General features: G+C 38.3%; 1 protein-coding gene across 1 annotated transcript in view; it reads right to left on the bottom strand.

Moving 5' to 3' along the window:
* Positions 1-652: 652 nt before the first annotated feature.
* The window catches only part of LOC136834323 (uncharacterized), a 49836-nt gene continuing 32181 nt past the window's right edge, over positions 653-18307 (bottom strand). The window contains exons 2-5 of the mRNA XM_067096806.1: positions 17780-17822; positions 17175-17297; positions 12851-12963; positions 653-3965 (exon numbers count right to left, since the gene is read on the bottom strand). Coding sequence (XP_066952907.1) covers positions 3576-3965; positions 12851-12963; positions 17175-17178 — 507 coding nt within the window. The 5' untranslated portion in view covers positions 17179-17297; positions 17780-17822 and the 3' untranslated portion in view covers positions 653-3575. The remainder of the gene's footprint in view (positions 3966-12850; positions 12964-17174; positions 17298-17779; positions 17823-18307) is intronic.

The raw sequence follows: 18307 nt of genomic DNA, 5'->3' as shown, positions 1-18307 counted from the left end.
TGTGTGTGTTTGATCAGCAATGTTTTTAAACAGTAACCATAATCCTCAACATATGTATGATGAAAATAAACACAAAAATTAAATATGATCCAGGTGACCTCAATATAGCAGTGGGACAATGACGTGTATTCTCAAAAGGGCAAGCGGCTTGGGGAGTTAAAAAGGACCAATTTTTCGGTAAGCTGGGAGGGTATTTACTCCATACGAATGACCCCTAATCACCAAATGGTCAAAGCCCTTTGACCAAAAAGCGATTGTCGGCAGAAGTCGACACAGAGGGCTTTTTCGAATCCATCAATTTCCAACTCTGAAAACCCAACCAATAATTTCTAGCTATAGGTGTCAATTCTACCGGAGTAATGGGTCCTATTCTTGCCCCTTCTGTAGGAGGCCGTATGGGTATGTGTTGTCCAATACCTGACCAGGCAGCCCATGTCGCCTATCTGCCCACTACCCCGCCACCTTAAAGTACCAAGAGTCTTATTGGTAAACTCATGTGAATCAGTCTTTTCAATGCCGTGTTATTTCTGGTCTCTGGTAACCGTACATAAACCCTTCCAAGGTCTTGGAACGCCAGACTGTGGCCCCAGTCCTACATTTCAGTTTGTGCCTGTCAGGTTAAACTTATAGATTGTAAAATAATCACCCCGACTTTGAAGGGGATAGATACATCTCTCTCTCTCTCTCTCTCTCTCTCTCTCTCTCTCTCTCTCTCTCTCTCTCTCTCTCTCTCTCTCTCAACTACGAAATCGAATACGTAAAGGATGAAAATTTCGTTTTGAAATCATTAAAAAATTTGTGAAATTAGTTACTCTTATTGTGTAATGCGTTAGAGTTGGCTCTGAGAAATGTGGGTAGAAAATGAAATGAAATGCTAAGAGTATCAAGCATCAGCTTACTCACTGTATCCGCTGCAAGTAAAAAGTCTGAAAAGAGGAAACACATGTAGATGATATCTTGCCTTTTAATCCAACCCGGAATCTACTTAACTCTAGTTCGTCCTTGGTGATGCTTTCCTTCACCAATTCAACTCACAAACTCGCTTTAAAGACATTTCTGGACTGGCCTGTATGTGAAGAGCAAACGTCATGATGTCTTTCGCAGAGACCGAGTGCAACTTGGTTTGATCACAAACAGCACTGAAGGGATGCACCTAACTATGCTATGTGAAAAGCTAAGGAATCAAGGGCATCTCACCTTAGTTTAGGGCAAAAAAATTAGATCAAAGTATTGGCTTGGTCTCTGCAAATGGCATTTACATTTATTTTGTCTGCATTGAATAATGAAGATGATTTACAAAAACCTTAGGTGATACTTTCTTTGAGTAACTAAACTGTAAACGGTACAAAAATATATAATATATGTATATGTATATATAGTTTGGGTTATTCCGCAGTTTCTCACACTGGAGAGAACTGTGAATAATGCCTTTACATAATAGGTTTTATTTTCAGAAAATCTGATGCCTACGGTACATGTAAAAATATTCATCTGCCTAATTTATTATATAGATTGGTTACTCTGTTAGCCTCCATAAACAGAATAAAGCAATTACATCATTTTGATCGATTATTTCATATCATTTACAAGTATATAATCTAATTCTAACAGTCACTTCTACGATGAGGATGATCCACTCTCCTGACATTCGACACAACCTCCTAATTTATCGTTTAAACAAAGTTGCATTCTACCAAGAATGAGATGTCTTCTATTGGGGAAGGGATCTGCTCGGTTGCACCTCTGCCCCCAGTTAGGCAGCGTCAACAGTGGCCTTAACTTGATCTTTGCAGATTCAGTTCCTTCAAGAACTTTTGGCTTGGAACCTTAGCACGAAAGTTATCGTACGTGTTAGCAGTGCTTTCTCATATAGAAGACGTTTGAAAGAATAGGCTTAGGTTCTGAACCATTCTTACATGTCAAATGAGATTCTGTAAAATGAATTGCAGTCTCTTCTTAGCAAATTCAATTTTTCTTGACTTTTTCATATATGGTCACCAACAATACGGTTTGAAATTTTCTTTGAAGGGCTTTGAAGAATAGTTTTCTTAACGCAAAAGAAAAATTATCTCAAAATATTTCACAATGCTAAATGTCGCTAGTTTTCTGAAAATGAATTGGTTTGTATCATTTATTTTAAATAAATCACTTGCTTTGAATAGTGAATGGGCTGTTTAAAAATACCAAGGAATGCAAAAAAAAAAAAAGCTTAAGGTAACTATGGACAATTTTACACCAATTTTAATTTTATACTGATAATTTTGCTTCGGATTTTCTCTCATTCGTTTCTGCTACTAATTAAGTATTTTGGTTGCATTTTCACCGATAAATCAACTTGTGGTTCACACTGCAGAAGACGGACAGAACACCAAATCCTTCGAAAGAGAAAAGATATGCCGTCGAAGCAAATGGATTTTGGGTGTTTTTTCTTCCTCTTCCTGGTGGTCTGGATGGAAAACGGCTGGAAGGGAAGGGGGACGGAGGCAGCTTGTGCGCTCCTCCCGTCACTTAACACCTCTCTCACCCATCCACATGGCTCGTCCAACTACCAATTAGTGAATTTAATTACCAGTTACGGAGCCATTACTGCCCCAGCCTATTGTCCTGCCTGAACTCACTCTGTGGCAGTGACGCGGGACTTGCTATGTGGGGGGAGGGGGGTGCGGATGCTGTAAGAAGTGGGAATGGGGGTTTTCGGTAAAGTGATTTGGCCAAGGGAAACGCCCCTGCTGACGATGGTAGAAAACTGTCCAATTGGCTGTAGGTCAGTGGTCAGCCATCTGGCTCTCTTGGCGTGGTTTCTTCAGAGGAAGACCTCACCTCAGTAGCGGTGGCTTTGAAGGACTTTTGGCTAATAAACGTTGTGTTACGTCCACTTTGGCGGTATTACAGAATCGAAATAAAAAAAAAACACACACACACACACAGGAAAGTTATTCTCTTGGGTTTATCCGAAAGAAACCATCGCTTACAGGGACGACTACTGCTAAACGCTTTGGCATGGTCCTGCTTCTTAACAAGGAGAAATCATTAGATTTGTTATATAAAAGGATGATTATTGTAGAAAATGTATAATGTCAAGCGCTTGAAATCTTTATCAAAAATGTTACAGCTCGTGAAATCCTATGAAAATCAGTATTTACAGAATAGGTGTAAGGACTAGCATATACAGTTGAAAACAAAAACATCTATTTTCAGATCTCTTGTGACGAGGTCCTCAGTTCAGACGCTCGGCGGTACCTCAAACCCCATATTCCTCAGGGTCGGGTGTGGACGCTGGCGGGTGGGCGGGCGGGCGTAAAGTGAAAGAGAAAGGGTGAGGACTGAAGAGCTAAGGAAGCGGCGTTGTAGACCAGAATTTTAAATTCTCATGCACACTCACGGCCATTGGAAATGTAGCGTTTGCTTTGCTGAATTTCACTTACGCAGACCATCCGCACGCTTCGCCTCTGGTTGGACGCTGTTGATGCCTGCGGCAACAGCAGCAGGCATACGCGTTAACCAGAAGGCATGAAGTCCGACCTTTTGACCCATCACGGACACAAAAGTCATGTTTATGTATTGCCGTTTTCATTTCATTTCAAGGGAACCGCTTCTTCAGTCTTGACGTGCGCGCGGCATTTCCCATTTTTACTGCTCACTTTCGAAATTTCATCCTTATCCATTATAATAAACTGCCTTAATGGTTCTCTGGGTTCTTTTATCTCGCCATTTTTCTTAATTTTTTGGACTCTGCCCTTCTTTACGGCGAGGTATTTAGCGTCTTCCTCTACCGATATGTAATAGAAGCCGCTTTGCATTAGCTTTTCGTGGAAAATACACTGAATGTTGCTTTTGGTGTTCTTGAAGAACTCCTTATCGCTGTTGGTGAAGATGCAGTCCTTGGTCCTTCCGGGGTTGGTTTTATTCTTGTGTTTCCTCCGACTCTTCGGGTGCCGACACCTTTCGATACCTTTAAATGCCGACTGCAACAAAAGAGAAGAAAAATGTATGAGCTTTAAACACAAATGAGCAGTGGAAAAAAGTAAAGCATTTTATTTTGTTTGAGACTAGCGTGAAGATATCAAATACCAGCACAGCCCATTTCTAACCATGTTTATTTCACCACCCATCTTTCACTATGCCTTCCTATTTGATGAACCGTGTCTCATAATGTCCTCCCGTGTCATGATCCTCACCATCTCTACCTCTACCCGTTATCCCTTCACCATCAACCCCCTCCCTTCCCTATGCCTCAACCATGCCCTCTTAAATCTGCTTGCGGAGGGGTCACGCCGTGTATAGTTCTGACAGCGATTACGTCTCTTGTAGCAAGGGGTTATCAGTTTTAGTGGGTGGGGATGTTTTATAGTGCACGGTTAAATTTCATATTTAATCCTCCGTGCTAAACCAAGGAACTCTTAGGTACTGGTTTCCATCATAAGGCCTTTAATTTGGGTAAAAAGAATCGGAATCATCCAGTTTTGTTAACTATTAAGGGCCGTTTTACGTTTCCAGTTCTTACTGCGATTTCAACTGAAGGTAATTTTCTAATTGCCTCCCAGGCCTTTTTTTTTAATAGAAGGCACGATGGTTCGATTAATAAAGTTACCAAAGAAAAAATTAGTGAACATGGAAGCACGGTTTTAAAATTAGAGATAATTTTTTTTTAAACCTTTAGCGTGACTTTCAATTGAAGTCCCATTTAAGAACTCAGACAAACGACTGATGTAAACAGAGTGATGTCCTATATTATCCTGACATTAAGAGATATATATTTACAGGTGCGCACGTACGCACGCCTTTATACAGGCTTGAGAAAGTTTTTTTTTTTTAAGTTTAAAGATATACAAGGTTGGGGAACGTTCATATGTGTATGCGTAAATGGAATGATAGAACTCTTCTGCGTATGCCGCCTGCTTCATCTTGTGGAATATTGAAATAGTAATCTCTGACTCTCTGAGCAGTTTCTATTTTATCAAATTGTCTTTCCCTACATGGCATTAAGTCTCAGTTCGTCGACACCTCTGGTTCTTACTGTTGAGAATATTTTGCTAAAGTGTACAGATTGTATATAGTTGGCTGTACTGTCGGATTAAACATTAGCTGTTTGTACTGCTATTTGCAGTTTATAAAATGTATATTTTGGTGGTTAAACATAACTTTGGGTAATGTTCTGCATATTGGAATCAATCATGTTGTGCTCGTGACTTACTTGCAAATTGTGACGTATTTGTAAATGAAAATATTCTTCCAAAAGGTGTAACTTGTAGATGGGTTCAGTGACATTAAATACGCTGTTGTGGAAAAAACATGACTTGTCAGTAACTCATATGTTGTATTTGTTAGTGATTTAGGATTGCCATGTGTGTTAATCTTTGTGATTGAATAGCTTGTAGACTACCGATAGACCTCTCCGTAACCCATTATTATTAATCCTTCCTCTCTCTCTCTCTCTCTCTCTCTCTCTCTCTCTCTCTCTCTCTCTCTCTCTCTCTCTCTGTCCTAAGGAGGACGAGTCTGTGGGAAGGTGGGATGGGGGATTATTCAACTCCCGATGAGTGGATGAGATGGGAGAAGACCCTTTTTTATAATTATAGCCCGCATTGGTAATTACAGACCGCTGCGACAGACAGGACGTGTTATTTTCAAACCCTAGGCCTATATATTTATATATATTACTCTCTCTCTCTCTCTCTCTCTCTCTCTCTCTACGGAGTTAGAATTCGTATATCCTTGCACGCTGCACGTGTTTACAAGCTTGTTATTTGTACTCGCTGGTTATAGAATTTTTTCTCGTATTGACAATTGAACTTCTGAGGTTTTCAAGGTTTTTAATTTTGTGTTCACAGTGACATCGAGAAATATACCTCTCTTTACGAGGACAACCATGCACGTAATCACATGGGAAATAATTGCATCACCTTTAAAAATAACAAGGATATAAAGGGAATATGCCAATGCAATTTTGAACCAGTATATAGTGTAATTAAGTTTTTTTTAATGAGAGCTATAAGAAACAGTCTATAGTCTATACTCATTATTTTCGATCCACCTGTAGACAGCATACCGAGACACGTAAGTGACCCATAGTAACACCTGGCGAATCCAGATGGCGTTTTAGGTTGATTCGGTCGCAAGGTCGAGCTATCTAGAGGCTTAGAGTGAGATTATCCTCATCTCGAGAAAGCTTACGGGTTGGCGCCACCTCCTACCACAAATGCTGATAAGAGATTATTAGTTTACACGGCGCTAAAAGGGAACCCAATTGGGAAAATAGCTTTTCTTGCAGCTATTATCTAAATACGATTTCGTCATCGTTTCCTTTCTGTTATTGGTAGTATTTTACTAAGATGTCGCCGAGTCCATGAATTAAATGCCAAAAATATGAACCTAAATCATTTTTTTTCTTTATTTAAAATGAACTACTTCCCTTCGGTTATGATTAATGAGGAATGTACATTTTTGGCTTTATCTGCCACAAGAAAAAGATAAAGAGCTTCACATTACATTGCTTTATTCCATACCTGTAAAATGAATCGAGAGACTCATAAAACCATCTTTATTCAGATTTTTGCTTGCGTGTAATTTAATTATTTTGTATCAGAGTTGCTATAGATAGACAGGATCGTTGATAACAGAAATTATCAAAATTAAAGTTGGCCGCACAAAGTTGCCATTGTAAGAGCTGACAGTATTGCAGCGCATGTTTCACCTGAATATTTCTTAGTGGAATGTCTCAAGAGGTAATCCATCATCCGAAGAATTGCTCGAGGTGAAACAAGAGAAATGATTCGAAGGATTTCTCCAGAATATGGAGAGCACCAAAAAAAAAGTAAATATCAAGGTGATCTTTTGCCAGCAAGGATTCTTGCTTGAACGAGTAGCCCCTAAACGGTACGAATTGCACTAAAAAAAAAAAAACTAAAGTATTTACCCCACTAAAGTATTTCCCCCAGAATCTGGAGAGCCCCAGGAAAAAGTGAGTCTTGGGAGAAACGAAAATGTCAGGAATCGGCCGTAAAAGCCATCGGTCGGTGATCCCATAAAAACAGAAAAAAAAGTTTACAAGAAAGAAAAAAAAAAGTTGTGATACATCATACTTCTGGGGTTGAATCGGTCAGAATACTTGTTACCTGGATGTTAACAGAACGACTGACCTGCTAACCTGTCATTAACCAATAGCTGGTTATAAAGATGATGGAGGCCACACACACCACCGGGCCTAATAGCCAATTCTGACGTTATACGATGGATTCTAATTGGTTAATTTTGAAAATAAGTTCCCCTTTTATGGCTGTTGTTTCGTTGTTTTCTCTTTTTTTCTCCAGTAACCTCTGACGGTTTTGTGAACTTCATTTTACCTTCGTTGATGGGTATTCCTCCTTTCCATCTAATCTGTTATTATGATAGGAAATATTACTGTTGAGTATGTACCTGCAGCTGATGTCTTTTGCACTAACTCAATTTTTGTGTAGTTTGATATTTAAATTATTATAAGATGTATCTGTGTTATTTTTTAACAAATAATACCCGATCGTCTCTAGTTTCAATGATCGTTTAGCAAAAAAAAAAATTGCTATTGCTATTTTGTTTAATATAAAAAAAAATTATCGTGGAGATCTAGACTAAAATAAAGCTATCAAATCTGTGTACGGTATTTTTCCAGTCCTTAATATGTGTAATTGAGGTCGTTAACTAAACAAGCAGATGTGCTTCAGCTTGAAAGTTCAGGTAATTGCCAATTAGCAAATGAAATACTAGGCCTATCTTTTACACGGCTAATTAAATAGTACTACCTGAACGTAATTAAGTTCGCTAGTTAACCGTTTAAAGATAAGCGTCTTTTAACAGGTTTCCCCAGCGCCATGAATCTACTGGCGAGAGTTATGAGGTTTTCAAAGATAATGTCATTAATGACCCTACATAAAAGGCCTCGCAAATGTAATAAAACAGAGGGTTGTTTTTAATTTTACTATGTTGCTAAAGTCTTTTTGTGGCATCTTTTAGTGGGAAAACTCGCGTGATTTTGGTGGAGCTTTCAAAAACGCAATAGACATTTCCACTGGAGGTTTGTGCATTTGTTGCAGATTATATTTTTAGCGTCGTTTTGGAGAACGCTCACGATCTCGGTCGAATTTTCAGAATTCTTCGAGAGGTTTAGGAGATGGACGGACGACTAAGCCCCAAGAGGCCTAACCCTGCCGGGGCCTTAGTATAGTCGCGCTAACAATAGAGGGTTAAATTACTTAGTGACTCGGGGGCAAAAATACCGCATTGGTTGTGAATTTCATTAGTATGTGGTCGTAACCATTCATAATCCAACCGTAAGACCACCCACCGAAGGATGGCCTCCGTCACCTTCCTTTCCCTAAGCTCCAATGCGTCTCCGGATGTCTTTAGTCCTTTGCATGTGTCGAATCCTTGTCTAGAGTCTTATTCATATGGTTGTGTGCACGTTTTTAATCTGTTTTTATATATAAATTATCAGTGCACAGTCGTCGTACGACGCGTGCGTGTTTTGTATGGAAGGGCTTAGGTCTTCATTCATGCATACAGACAAGGATATATTACTTCATGTACTATAGTCTGCAGCTAGATACCATGCAGATTCGTAAGAAAATGTGTTATTTGTTTAATGGTTATGGGGTAAATGGGTAAAAATAAAACACAGTAACTGAAATCTGCACTTTTGCGTATTACAAGTACTTTAATAGAATTTCTGGTGAAAATCGTTACTGTTTTCCTGTGTTTAAGAACAGTGGAAAACCAGTGATGGAAAATTTCCCACGTTAAATGGAGTCGACATCATTCCCGTGGTTTTCCAATTCGATCATTTTCATAAGTATCCGACTGTTCCAATGGCACAAAGCCCCTCAGGGAAACACCTGGATCAATTCTTAGGCCTAGGCTGACCTCAACAATGGAAGAATGGCTATAATTCCGAGTGTTCGGGATTGTTTTTTGAGATTTCGGCCGCAAGAGCGCTTCATTTTGGAGGTTTAAATTCTCACCCTAATGTCTAAATAAGGTGCGTGTCTCAAAATCCTATGTGGGTAAGATTTGGGGTTTTAAAATTTCGCACGCCGGTTTACAGGATTGTAAGAGGATTTTCGTACTTATTGGATCCTTTCGGCGCGTGATTGAATGGCGACCGCGGTTTAACAGTTAGGTGTTAGCGCCATTCTTCTTGGAACGGGTGGTGAAACGAGAGCAGAAAGTAGGGAGGACTTCGCTGAATGCCAGTCAAAAGACCTATTGCTATTTTCTCTCGCGAGAATAACTGAAAGAATGTTCCCTCGCCATCTGTCAGTCATCGTATAAGGCTTTAGGAGGGGAGGAGTGTTTGAATGTATCCATCAGTGCAAACAGTCTGGAGGTTTTTCTCGTGGGCCGAACAGAAGAGTGAAAACTTGTTTTCCAAGCAGTAGCTCCACTGCTTCAGCAGCTCCTCATGCCTAGATGCCGAAGCCTCTGGTCAAATAAAAGGCCACTTAACCGACCGTGCCTCTGCTTCCCATCTCACCTGTTAAGTGTTTATACAGAGGACCCCTATTTGTAACCCCCTTGACTACCGACAAGCGACACACAACACGCCGAGGACAATGTTTCTCTCACAATCGAAATCTTTCGCAGCATTGTCTAACCCTTTTTGTGAGCGCACGAAAATTCCCCGTGGCTTAATACAAACAAACTTGACTGTTCGGTCTTTGATCATCGTGTCCGGCCTTTTGACCTCTTTTCCAACGAGTGGCCTGGGCCGGAAATGTTTTTACAAAAGCTTTTCCATGACTGAGTAAACATCAAGGACTGTGTTAGAATAATGGGTCTAAATGAGTATTGTCTCACTTGACAGAAAGGTCTTTTGTCCAAGCTTCTGTTTTGTAAACCCCTCATATTTCAAAGCGAAATGAACAGTTATATTCAGTCTGCAGGACTAGATATGACATAAATAACAGGGACAGGAAAACAATAACAGGAGCCCATTATAAGATTGTTTCCATAACCAACCTACTACCACCACCAATAATAATGATAATTAACAATAATCATAAGTGATATCATTAGGCTCGTCAAGATATTAGAATTTCAATCATGTGATTAAACTGTATCCTGTACCTTTTAGATATCATGAGCCAAAAGGACTTTACAACACATTTTGGGATACTACTTTTCATTTATAAAGAAAAAAAAAATTACTTCTCCGTCGGAACAAATAACTCGCTAAAGACCTCCACCCTTATCGTGAATTTTTGGGTCGCGCCCTTATCGGGCACAACAAACTATTTGAAGAAAATTCTCCCATGTCGAAGAATCTGGAGACAGCAGCCGTTTCATGCAAAATTTCGTGCTTTTGTATCACAGAAGCCTTTCAGGCCCCAACATTAAATACGAAAGAACAGAAATAATGATAAGAGTAGGGGAGGGTCTCTAACAACCTTTCCATTTCATGCCAAAATTTAGCGCTTTTCAGTTGTAATAGGCCTTGAGTCTCTAAAATGTCAAGGCCTATTACAATAATGATGATGATGATACTGATACTAATGAACTATATGTCATGGACATTGCGAGTTTGCAAGCAGTTTACATTCCATGCAACCTTTCACAGTTGGACAAGGCTAATTTTGCGCCATTACTTTATAGATTAGTCTGAAGTAGACATCTTACTCCGTGTAGTCAGAGAATGCAGATACGTATAAAAGAGATAACATACAATAAGAGATATGTTCAAAGGATGAAGTCTCGACATCATCATTTATGTCGGATGCGTACAACTTCAGCCCCTATTCGAAATATTTGCCATTAAGACAAAGAAGATTGCGAAAGATGTGCATCTTATCGAACATCAATAAGTAGTCGTGACGGAGGCAACGCACGAACGTGCGCACGAAACCGCGCATAAAAAGGGTCAGGAAAGGGTGCTATTTTTTTTCTATTCCTGCAAACAGTCGTGCCGCAGAGGGTAGTGGAATCGCCCATAATTTGTGTCAAATCGTTCATAAATACCCTATTGTTTTTCGAAGGCGTTCCATTCTAAAGGGTCAATTTTTGTTTCTTTCCCCTTGCTATCACGGCGTATATTTTTTACTTTTTAAGAGACCAGTCCCGCCCTAAGTTACTATTCATAAAAGTCTTGTATTACGATTGCTCTTTTCTGCATTGTTCTCGTGCTTGTCACAGCAAACGACATGTTAAACGGTCTTCGATTTTCTTACTCCCTTTTCTAGCCAGCTCATGAAAATTACACAGGTAACAGGCAAGTCTTCTCGCACTGAAATTCATTTATTTAGCGTATGTCTTTCATAGTCTTACACGCTACATGCACGCATGTACTCATATGGAAGGCCACGTACACTATGTATGAGCACTCACCTGTGTTAAAAAAAATACATGAACACGTACGTATTACCTCGTATAAAAATATTCGCAAAGTTTGTGAAAATTAAAAAGCTTCTTAAATCTCAAAAGCTTCTACGACTTCCTTACAATCTCTTGCTTGAACAGCAGACAAAAGGTTGATTTCAAATCTCCCCAAAACATCCGTGTAGGGAATCGCTGCTGTTTAAGCCTGTTTCATTCCTGTTACAGGCCATTTTCATTTCAATAGATGGAAAGGAGAGTTAATATTTCACCCATGTCGAGATATGTCTTCCCTGAAAAAGACTCGACCTTGGTTATGGCTTCTAATAAAACGCTTCCGTTGGCGTTTATTAATCACCTTCCTTGAAAGGTCATTCGTGTACAGTACATGCATGAAATGAGGAAGATCAAATGATGGTCGTCGCTCGTCCATCAAATTGACATAGCATGTGTCCTTAGGGTCTACTGCTGTTGCCTACAATATGGGAATTTCCACCCTAGTTAATGTAAATGGTCATCCCCAACCCCCCATACTTAAACACCCAGCCTCTTTAGAGACGACTTTCACCATAACATTCCTTTTATTTCCTGCGAGCCTCCAAGCGGTAAGTTACTGCAGGAGGAAGGATTCGAGATAGAGGGGATCTTCCTTCCATCCATCAAATGCTCTCCAAAGCCTACAGATTGTTTAGTTATATTCCTTCAAGGCGAATTCGACAAGGCTCATTCCAAAGGACCACCATTCATTCATTCACGCCTTTCGTATGATTTATGAGGTCGTCCCCTTTCGGCGTTTTGTGTCGTATATTTCCTTTAAATTATCAAATGGTTTTCGTACTCTGGTTTCTCTCTGTCTGATTTTACGAATGCCATTTGGTTTCTGATTCATTTTTCTTTCCTTGTCTACTTTTTCGAAACAGAATTGGTTCTGCATTCGAGGTGTTTTTGTATAGCCTGTTTTCATGTAAATGGTGCGTGATGTAGATCGAAGCACATAGGAATTTAAATTTTAGTTCGGATTTACGATCATTTATTTTGCTTTGATGAAGCATTATCGTAAAAGAATAATGAATATTGCAAGGAAAACATTGATAACTCCCTTTAAGAACAGTGGTCATCAGCTTTAGAATATGGATATATTTTTTCTCGTTATTGTTCTATTTGCCGCATGTCTGAGTTATATGTTGTTGGTAAAAAACAAAGTTGATTTGGGTATACTGCCCGTATCATTATTGATACTTAATTATTCTTACTTTTCGTTAATGGCTGGTCTTTAACAACATAATCTACGGTTTGCGATGAATAATGTGCTCCCATGTCGAACGAGTAAGAAAGCCTTATTTGATTTATGCTGACTTGAAAACAGAGTTTCATTATTATAATCAAAATGTAATCATATGACTAATAAAATCGCGCGTTATTAGTTATAATTTTTAGATGAACCTCTAAAATAACAACTGATACGGGTAACGTTCTAATGCAAACTGTAGTTTAGAGGAGGACTACTCACCCTTTTCATGGCTTTAAATCTTCCTCTTCTGGTGTCGTAACACAGTATTCTGTTTCCTTCGATTGTGTGGAAGATACCTTTCGAAACACCTGTCGTCGTGACGTGGATCATCTCTGAAAATAGGAGAGAAGAAAATATTGAAATTTAATTGGTCAGTGGCATTATTACAACGTAATTATAAATCATCGTTAAGGTTCTAATTCAGTTTCTGACTTATTTGCCAACTCGTTCTCTTCCGTCATGATAATATTCATAATTATTTGTTTGTGTTAGGTTCACAGATGACCAACCAGTTCGGCTACCCTCGGATTAGCCGTAGACCAAAGAAAATAAAAGAAAAAAAAGTTGCATAATTCAGCTGCCAACATTTACGCATCCCTCCCCAGTAACAGGGCAAGAAAAATGCTCACTTCAAATTCAATTAACAAAACCAAGAGGGCTGAGTATAATATGTGTTCTCCAGGTCTGCGCGCGGCTAACATATCGCTCGACTTACAGTTCATGTCACATAAATAGTTACATAAGTATAGCCTTTAGTGGCCGTTGTATGACATGAATATGTATGGAAGAAGGGAAAGAGAAGAAGAGAGGAAGTCTCAAGTAAAGCTTCGTAGACCAGAGAACTCCCGTGTAGTGCCAGAGAGAGAGAGAGAGAGAGAGAGTAGGGCCTTAATGACCGTTTTATAACCTAAATAGATATAAAAGAGCACAGGGAGATGTTTAAAATGAAACGTTATAGATGCAAGAGAGAGAGAGAGAGAGAGAGAGAGAGAGAGAGAGAGAGAGAGAGAGAGAGAGAGAGGCGCCTCCAAGTCCATTCGAAAGCAATATATTTCAAAGTCAACAGACCCTGTATATGATTTGCATGAGGTTCCGTTTCCAAAAGAGGTAATGGCAGCGCTAAGTAGGGCCAAGACGAAATGCGTTACAACTAATGAGGGGGGATAGCTCTGTGGCCACGGATAGATGAAGCCTCCGTTGGAATGCTTATACATTCCAGCAACCCTCGGGCTTCATTGGTTGAAATTTCGCACGCCGAGACGTTTCCAACATCTTGTCCCCCCCCCCCTCTCCGTCCTCCACCCCCTTACACTCACACTACCTTTATTCATCTTTAGAGAGATGCCTTCCACTAACTGGTGTCTCTAACTACCATGTGTGGGTTATTCTTTCCAAATTGCTTCTGCAATTTGCATGATGGGAAGAATTTTCTTGTGCCAAATATAGACTGTTATATGCATATTCATTCTTTGGTAGGCCATGATGTGATTAGTTTTTCTTTTTTGATAGCTACTGAAGATTCTTAAGAATAAAATTAGACAGTATATGTGTATATATATATATATATATATATATATATATATATATATATATATATATAATATATATATGTATATGTATATATATACATACATATATATATAAATATATTATATATTATATATATGTGTGTGTATATCAATTTGAAATCTGTAATTGAATACAGAATGACATTCACTGTCCTGATTTTTTCATGGCATATGCAACGTGAAATGACGAAGAAAAAAATAAAATAAAACCGGGAAGGGCAGAGCGATGCCCGATTGAAGAAAAGCGGTACAAAAATCGAGTAGAGAGTTTACCTTTTAAGGTAATGTTAGCCTTATTCTCTGATAAAAAATACCAAGTCTGGCGTGTAAACGAACGGACTTTATTTTTATGTTTAGTCTTTGTTCAGTTTGATAAACTTTTAGCTGTTCATCTCGAACGCGATATCTTTGGCTTGTAACTCTAACGCTGCCATGCTCATTATGGGCCATTTCAACATTTGCTCTGATCAAATTTTTGTTCGACGTAACCCGGTCCACTTCATCGATTTACTTCCACAGGGCATGAATTAACATTTATGAAGCAATCCTCAGATGGATAAATATTCATGGAAGTCTTCTCAAACACTCAGCACTTCAGTCACCTTCTTGTCTGGGGCTATGCTAATCAAGCAGAGAAAGTAAATCTTGAGGGTAAACTCGTACGAAGGGCTACCAAACTTTAGCAAATAACTTTTCGATACACGCTGAGTTGGATTATTATTATTTTTATTTTGTTAAGATCAGAATTGGTCTTATTCAGTCACTCACGCCACCGCGAAATTGAAACGGAAAGAAATGGTTATTTTATGTATTATTTTTTTTTCAGTTATTTAAAATACGTAAAATTTTATGAAACTAAGTAAGTGCAGACTTTATAAAATACGAATAAATTGTGCAATTACATAAGAATTTTTTATGTTTAGAGTAAGTAATTAATGGAAGCTTTCCATAAATGAATATCTGTGAATCCTAACATGGAAACCGCTCCAAGCACGTAGTTAATTGGTAGCCGAATCAGTAACTGAAAATAAAATTTATTGAGATATTTCCTACAATGTTTTTATTCGTGTAATGAACTGTTTATCATCCAAAAGATATCGCTACTTAACTCCTCGAAATATCTTATTTGCGAGACATATTTAAATCTGAAATTCTACTGAGCTTGTAGCTAATCTTTATCACTTGTAAAACAAAGGTTGACATTCGATATACGAGCCTCTAATGAAAGCCGCGATAAGTTTATTTCGAAATAGACCATTACTAAAGAAATACGATCTTACGATTTTCTTTAGCACAGACATTAGCGTACACCATATGTCTCTTTCTTAGCTAGTGGAGCTGTATTAATAATGCAGCCCCATCTAGCAGCTAGTTTAGTGAAGAAATATATGTATGTATATAAATCAACTCTTTTCACCTGTCCTATACTCTCTCTCTCTCTCTCTCTCTCTCTCTCTCTCTCTCTCTCTCTCTCTCTCTCTCTCTCTCTCTCTCTCTCTCTCTCTCATTACATTGCTACCGGAGGAGAAATTGTTGATTAGCAGGCTCTCTCTCTCTCTCTCTCTCTCTCTCTCTCTCTCTCTCTCTCTCTCTCTCTCTCTCTCTCATAGGGAAAGACTAGCTAGCCTAATGTTAGTTTAATGACTTGGTAGTAACATTTGGCAGTTTCTATCTAAACGCCTCTAAACAAAAAAAGAAAAAAAAAATCCAGCAATTTAGTAGGCCTATCAACAACCAAAAGATGCCGTAACAGCTTGATTGTTATTCAGAATACCTCCCAGACTGCTTCATAAATTACTTATTCTTAATTAATGGATGCTTCGTTTGATTTAGGTTTTTAAGTTATCAGATCTTGAACTTTTTATGAACACCAGGATTTCAAGTTTGGTAAGACTTCCTGTTGCTTTCCTCGTCCTCCTCGTCCTCGTCCTCCTCGTCCTCCTCCTCTTCTTTTAATAGTGCTGGTTAAGGGCGGGGACCGAATATTAAAAGTAGATTTCAGTCATCGTTAGTATGTTACAAGTGCTGTATCCTCCTATGTTTTTGTGTAGAATCCTACACTTTCAACTGCAGGATCCTGCAGGTTGAGAAGTAATGAGCGCAGGCCGAGGAAGAGGAACACTGGAGTTAGTGGCTGTTTCTAGACAATTATTGGTCAGGATCGTTAAACTAATATTTATTTTATTAATGGCCGGGTTTTTTTTTTTTGGTTAATCCTAGACTTATGAGTAGACTTGGGAAGGCTGGGCAGAGTAAGTTGAGGGATCCATAAAGATAAACAAGCCTTGTAATGGTCTCTGATTGTTTGCCATATTTCAGAATTATCCGTTTTCTGACATTAATATTTGGTCGGGGACCATTTAAAAGTTGAGCAGGCATGGAGTTTGGCTACAATGCCCATATGTTATTGAACGCTGTTGGATCTTGGAGGCAGAGAACCAGAACATAAAACCGATGTTCGACGTGAATTCGTGGAGCTATATAATATGAGCGAGTTTGGCGCATGCAGCCGGTTAACAGTTATCTTTAAAAAAAAAAAAAAAAAAAACTTGACTCGAAGAATGCATGTGAAAATAAAAATCAAATTTTTTCGTACAGAGAGTCTCATTATCATGCAGTTATTTACACCTAAAATCGAAGAAATAGCAAGTGTTCTTATTATACAAAACGCAATTGGTTTACATGCATACATACACACCAGCAAACTAAAGAACAAAAGCACAGACGCACACGTGTTTGGTATACGTGTACTAGTATTTACCAATTGCTACGATTAAAACAAGACACAAGAACACGTCTATTTTAAGAAAATTGATCTTCTTTAAACGTATTTGCTGTGGAGAAACAGGAAATAAGAAAACGTCTGAGTTGTAGACTAAAAGCGTCTGTCTACAACCATTTACTCCAGAAAAATAAGAAAGCCACTCACAGACATTTACACCAAGAAAATACGAAGGGCAACAAAGTCTACTTACGCATTGGGTCCGTCTCATTGCAGCATGCCGTCAGTATTTTCCATTATCTTGAGAAGAAAGCGAGCATCTGATGCGCAGAAGAAGCGAAACTCCTGTACACATAATCTGCCCCATTGCTGAGCCCTGTAGAAAGGGAAAATCAAGATCACTGTGTATGTTTGAGGAGGCGTAAGTGTGTCTGTCACTGTTCGTGTGTGGTAAGATAATTAAGATTTGTAAATTAAGGTGACAATACTTGAAGCAATGGCTAATATAATATACATATATATATATATATATATATATATATATATATATATAACAATATATATATAAAGATATATATATATATATATATATATATATATATATATATATATATGTATATATATATATATGTGTGTGTGTGTGTGTGTGTGTGTGTGTGTGTTTAAGGATGTGTTTGTGTTTGTGCACAGAGAAGTAAAGAATATTAAAGGCACATAATATGGTTTTCAGAGAGAATATGGTTCAAAGCTTATTATAATTCCTACCAACATGTTCATAAGTATAAAATTGCAAACAGAAAAGATGTATTTTTCTTATTCAAATTGGGCAAGAAGTCTTACAGTTTCTCAAGTCCTTACCACGAACAGCAGCACCAGCAGGATAATAGCACAATATGTCAATCTGGAAGGAGAAGAAAAATTTTTCACATTAGTTGTTTACTTATGAACATTGTGCGTTGTTGTTCTTTCCTGTAAAATTAGTCTATTATTATTATTATTATTATTACTTTATCTGTTTTTGACAGGAATGTTTTTATTCTGGTAAGGAACTCTTCAGAAATGAGAGGGGTAGAGTCAAGTGGACTTTCTATAGGACAAGTTGTCGTTGTCGTCTTCATCACAACTCTAATGCAGTTTGTTCAATTTGCTTCTGATGCGTCACCTTTAATGCTTTTGTTTTCATTTTCAGTTTTTATTTATTTATTTATTTTGGATTTTAGTCTAGTGGAGAGAAAATGTACTTCATATCAGTATATACGTAATTGGAATATAAGTTACAGTCTTTTTCTTAATCTTCTGCATTATTTTTCGTCGTTTTAGTATTTCAAGTTTTATCTGGTGTTTGTCATATGAAGCTGTTTATCGTAAACAACCTGAAATGGAATT

This window comes from Macrobrachium rosenbergii, chromosome 53, assembly GCF_040412425.1.
Source record: "Macrobrachium rosenbergii isolate ZJJX-2024 chromosome 53, ASM4041242v1, whole genome shotgun sequence".
Classification (NCBI taxonomy): Eukaryota; Metazoa; Arthropoda; class Malacostraca; order Decapoda; family Palaemonidae; genus Macrobrachium; species Macrobrachium rosenbergii.
The sequence above is the reverse complement of the archived record's forward strand: the minus strand, read 5'-3'. Positions and strand labels throughout refer to the sequence as shown.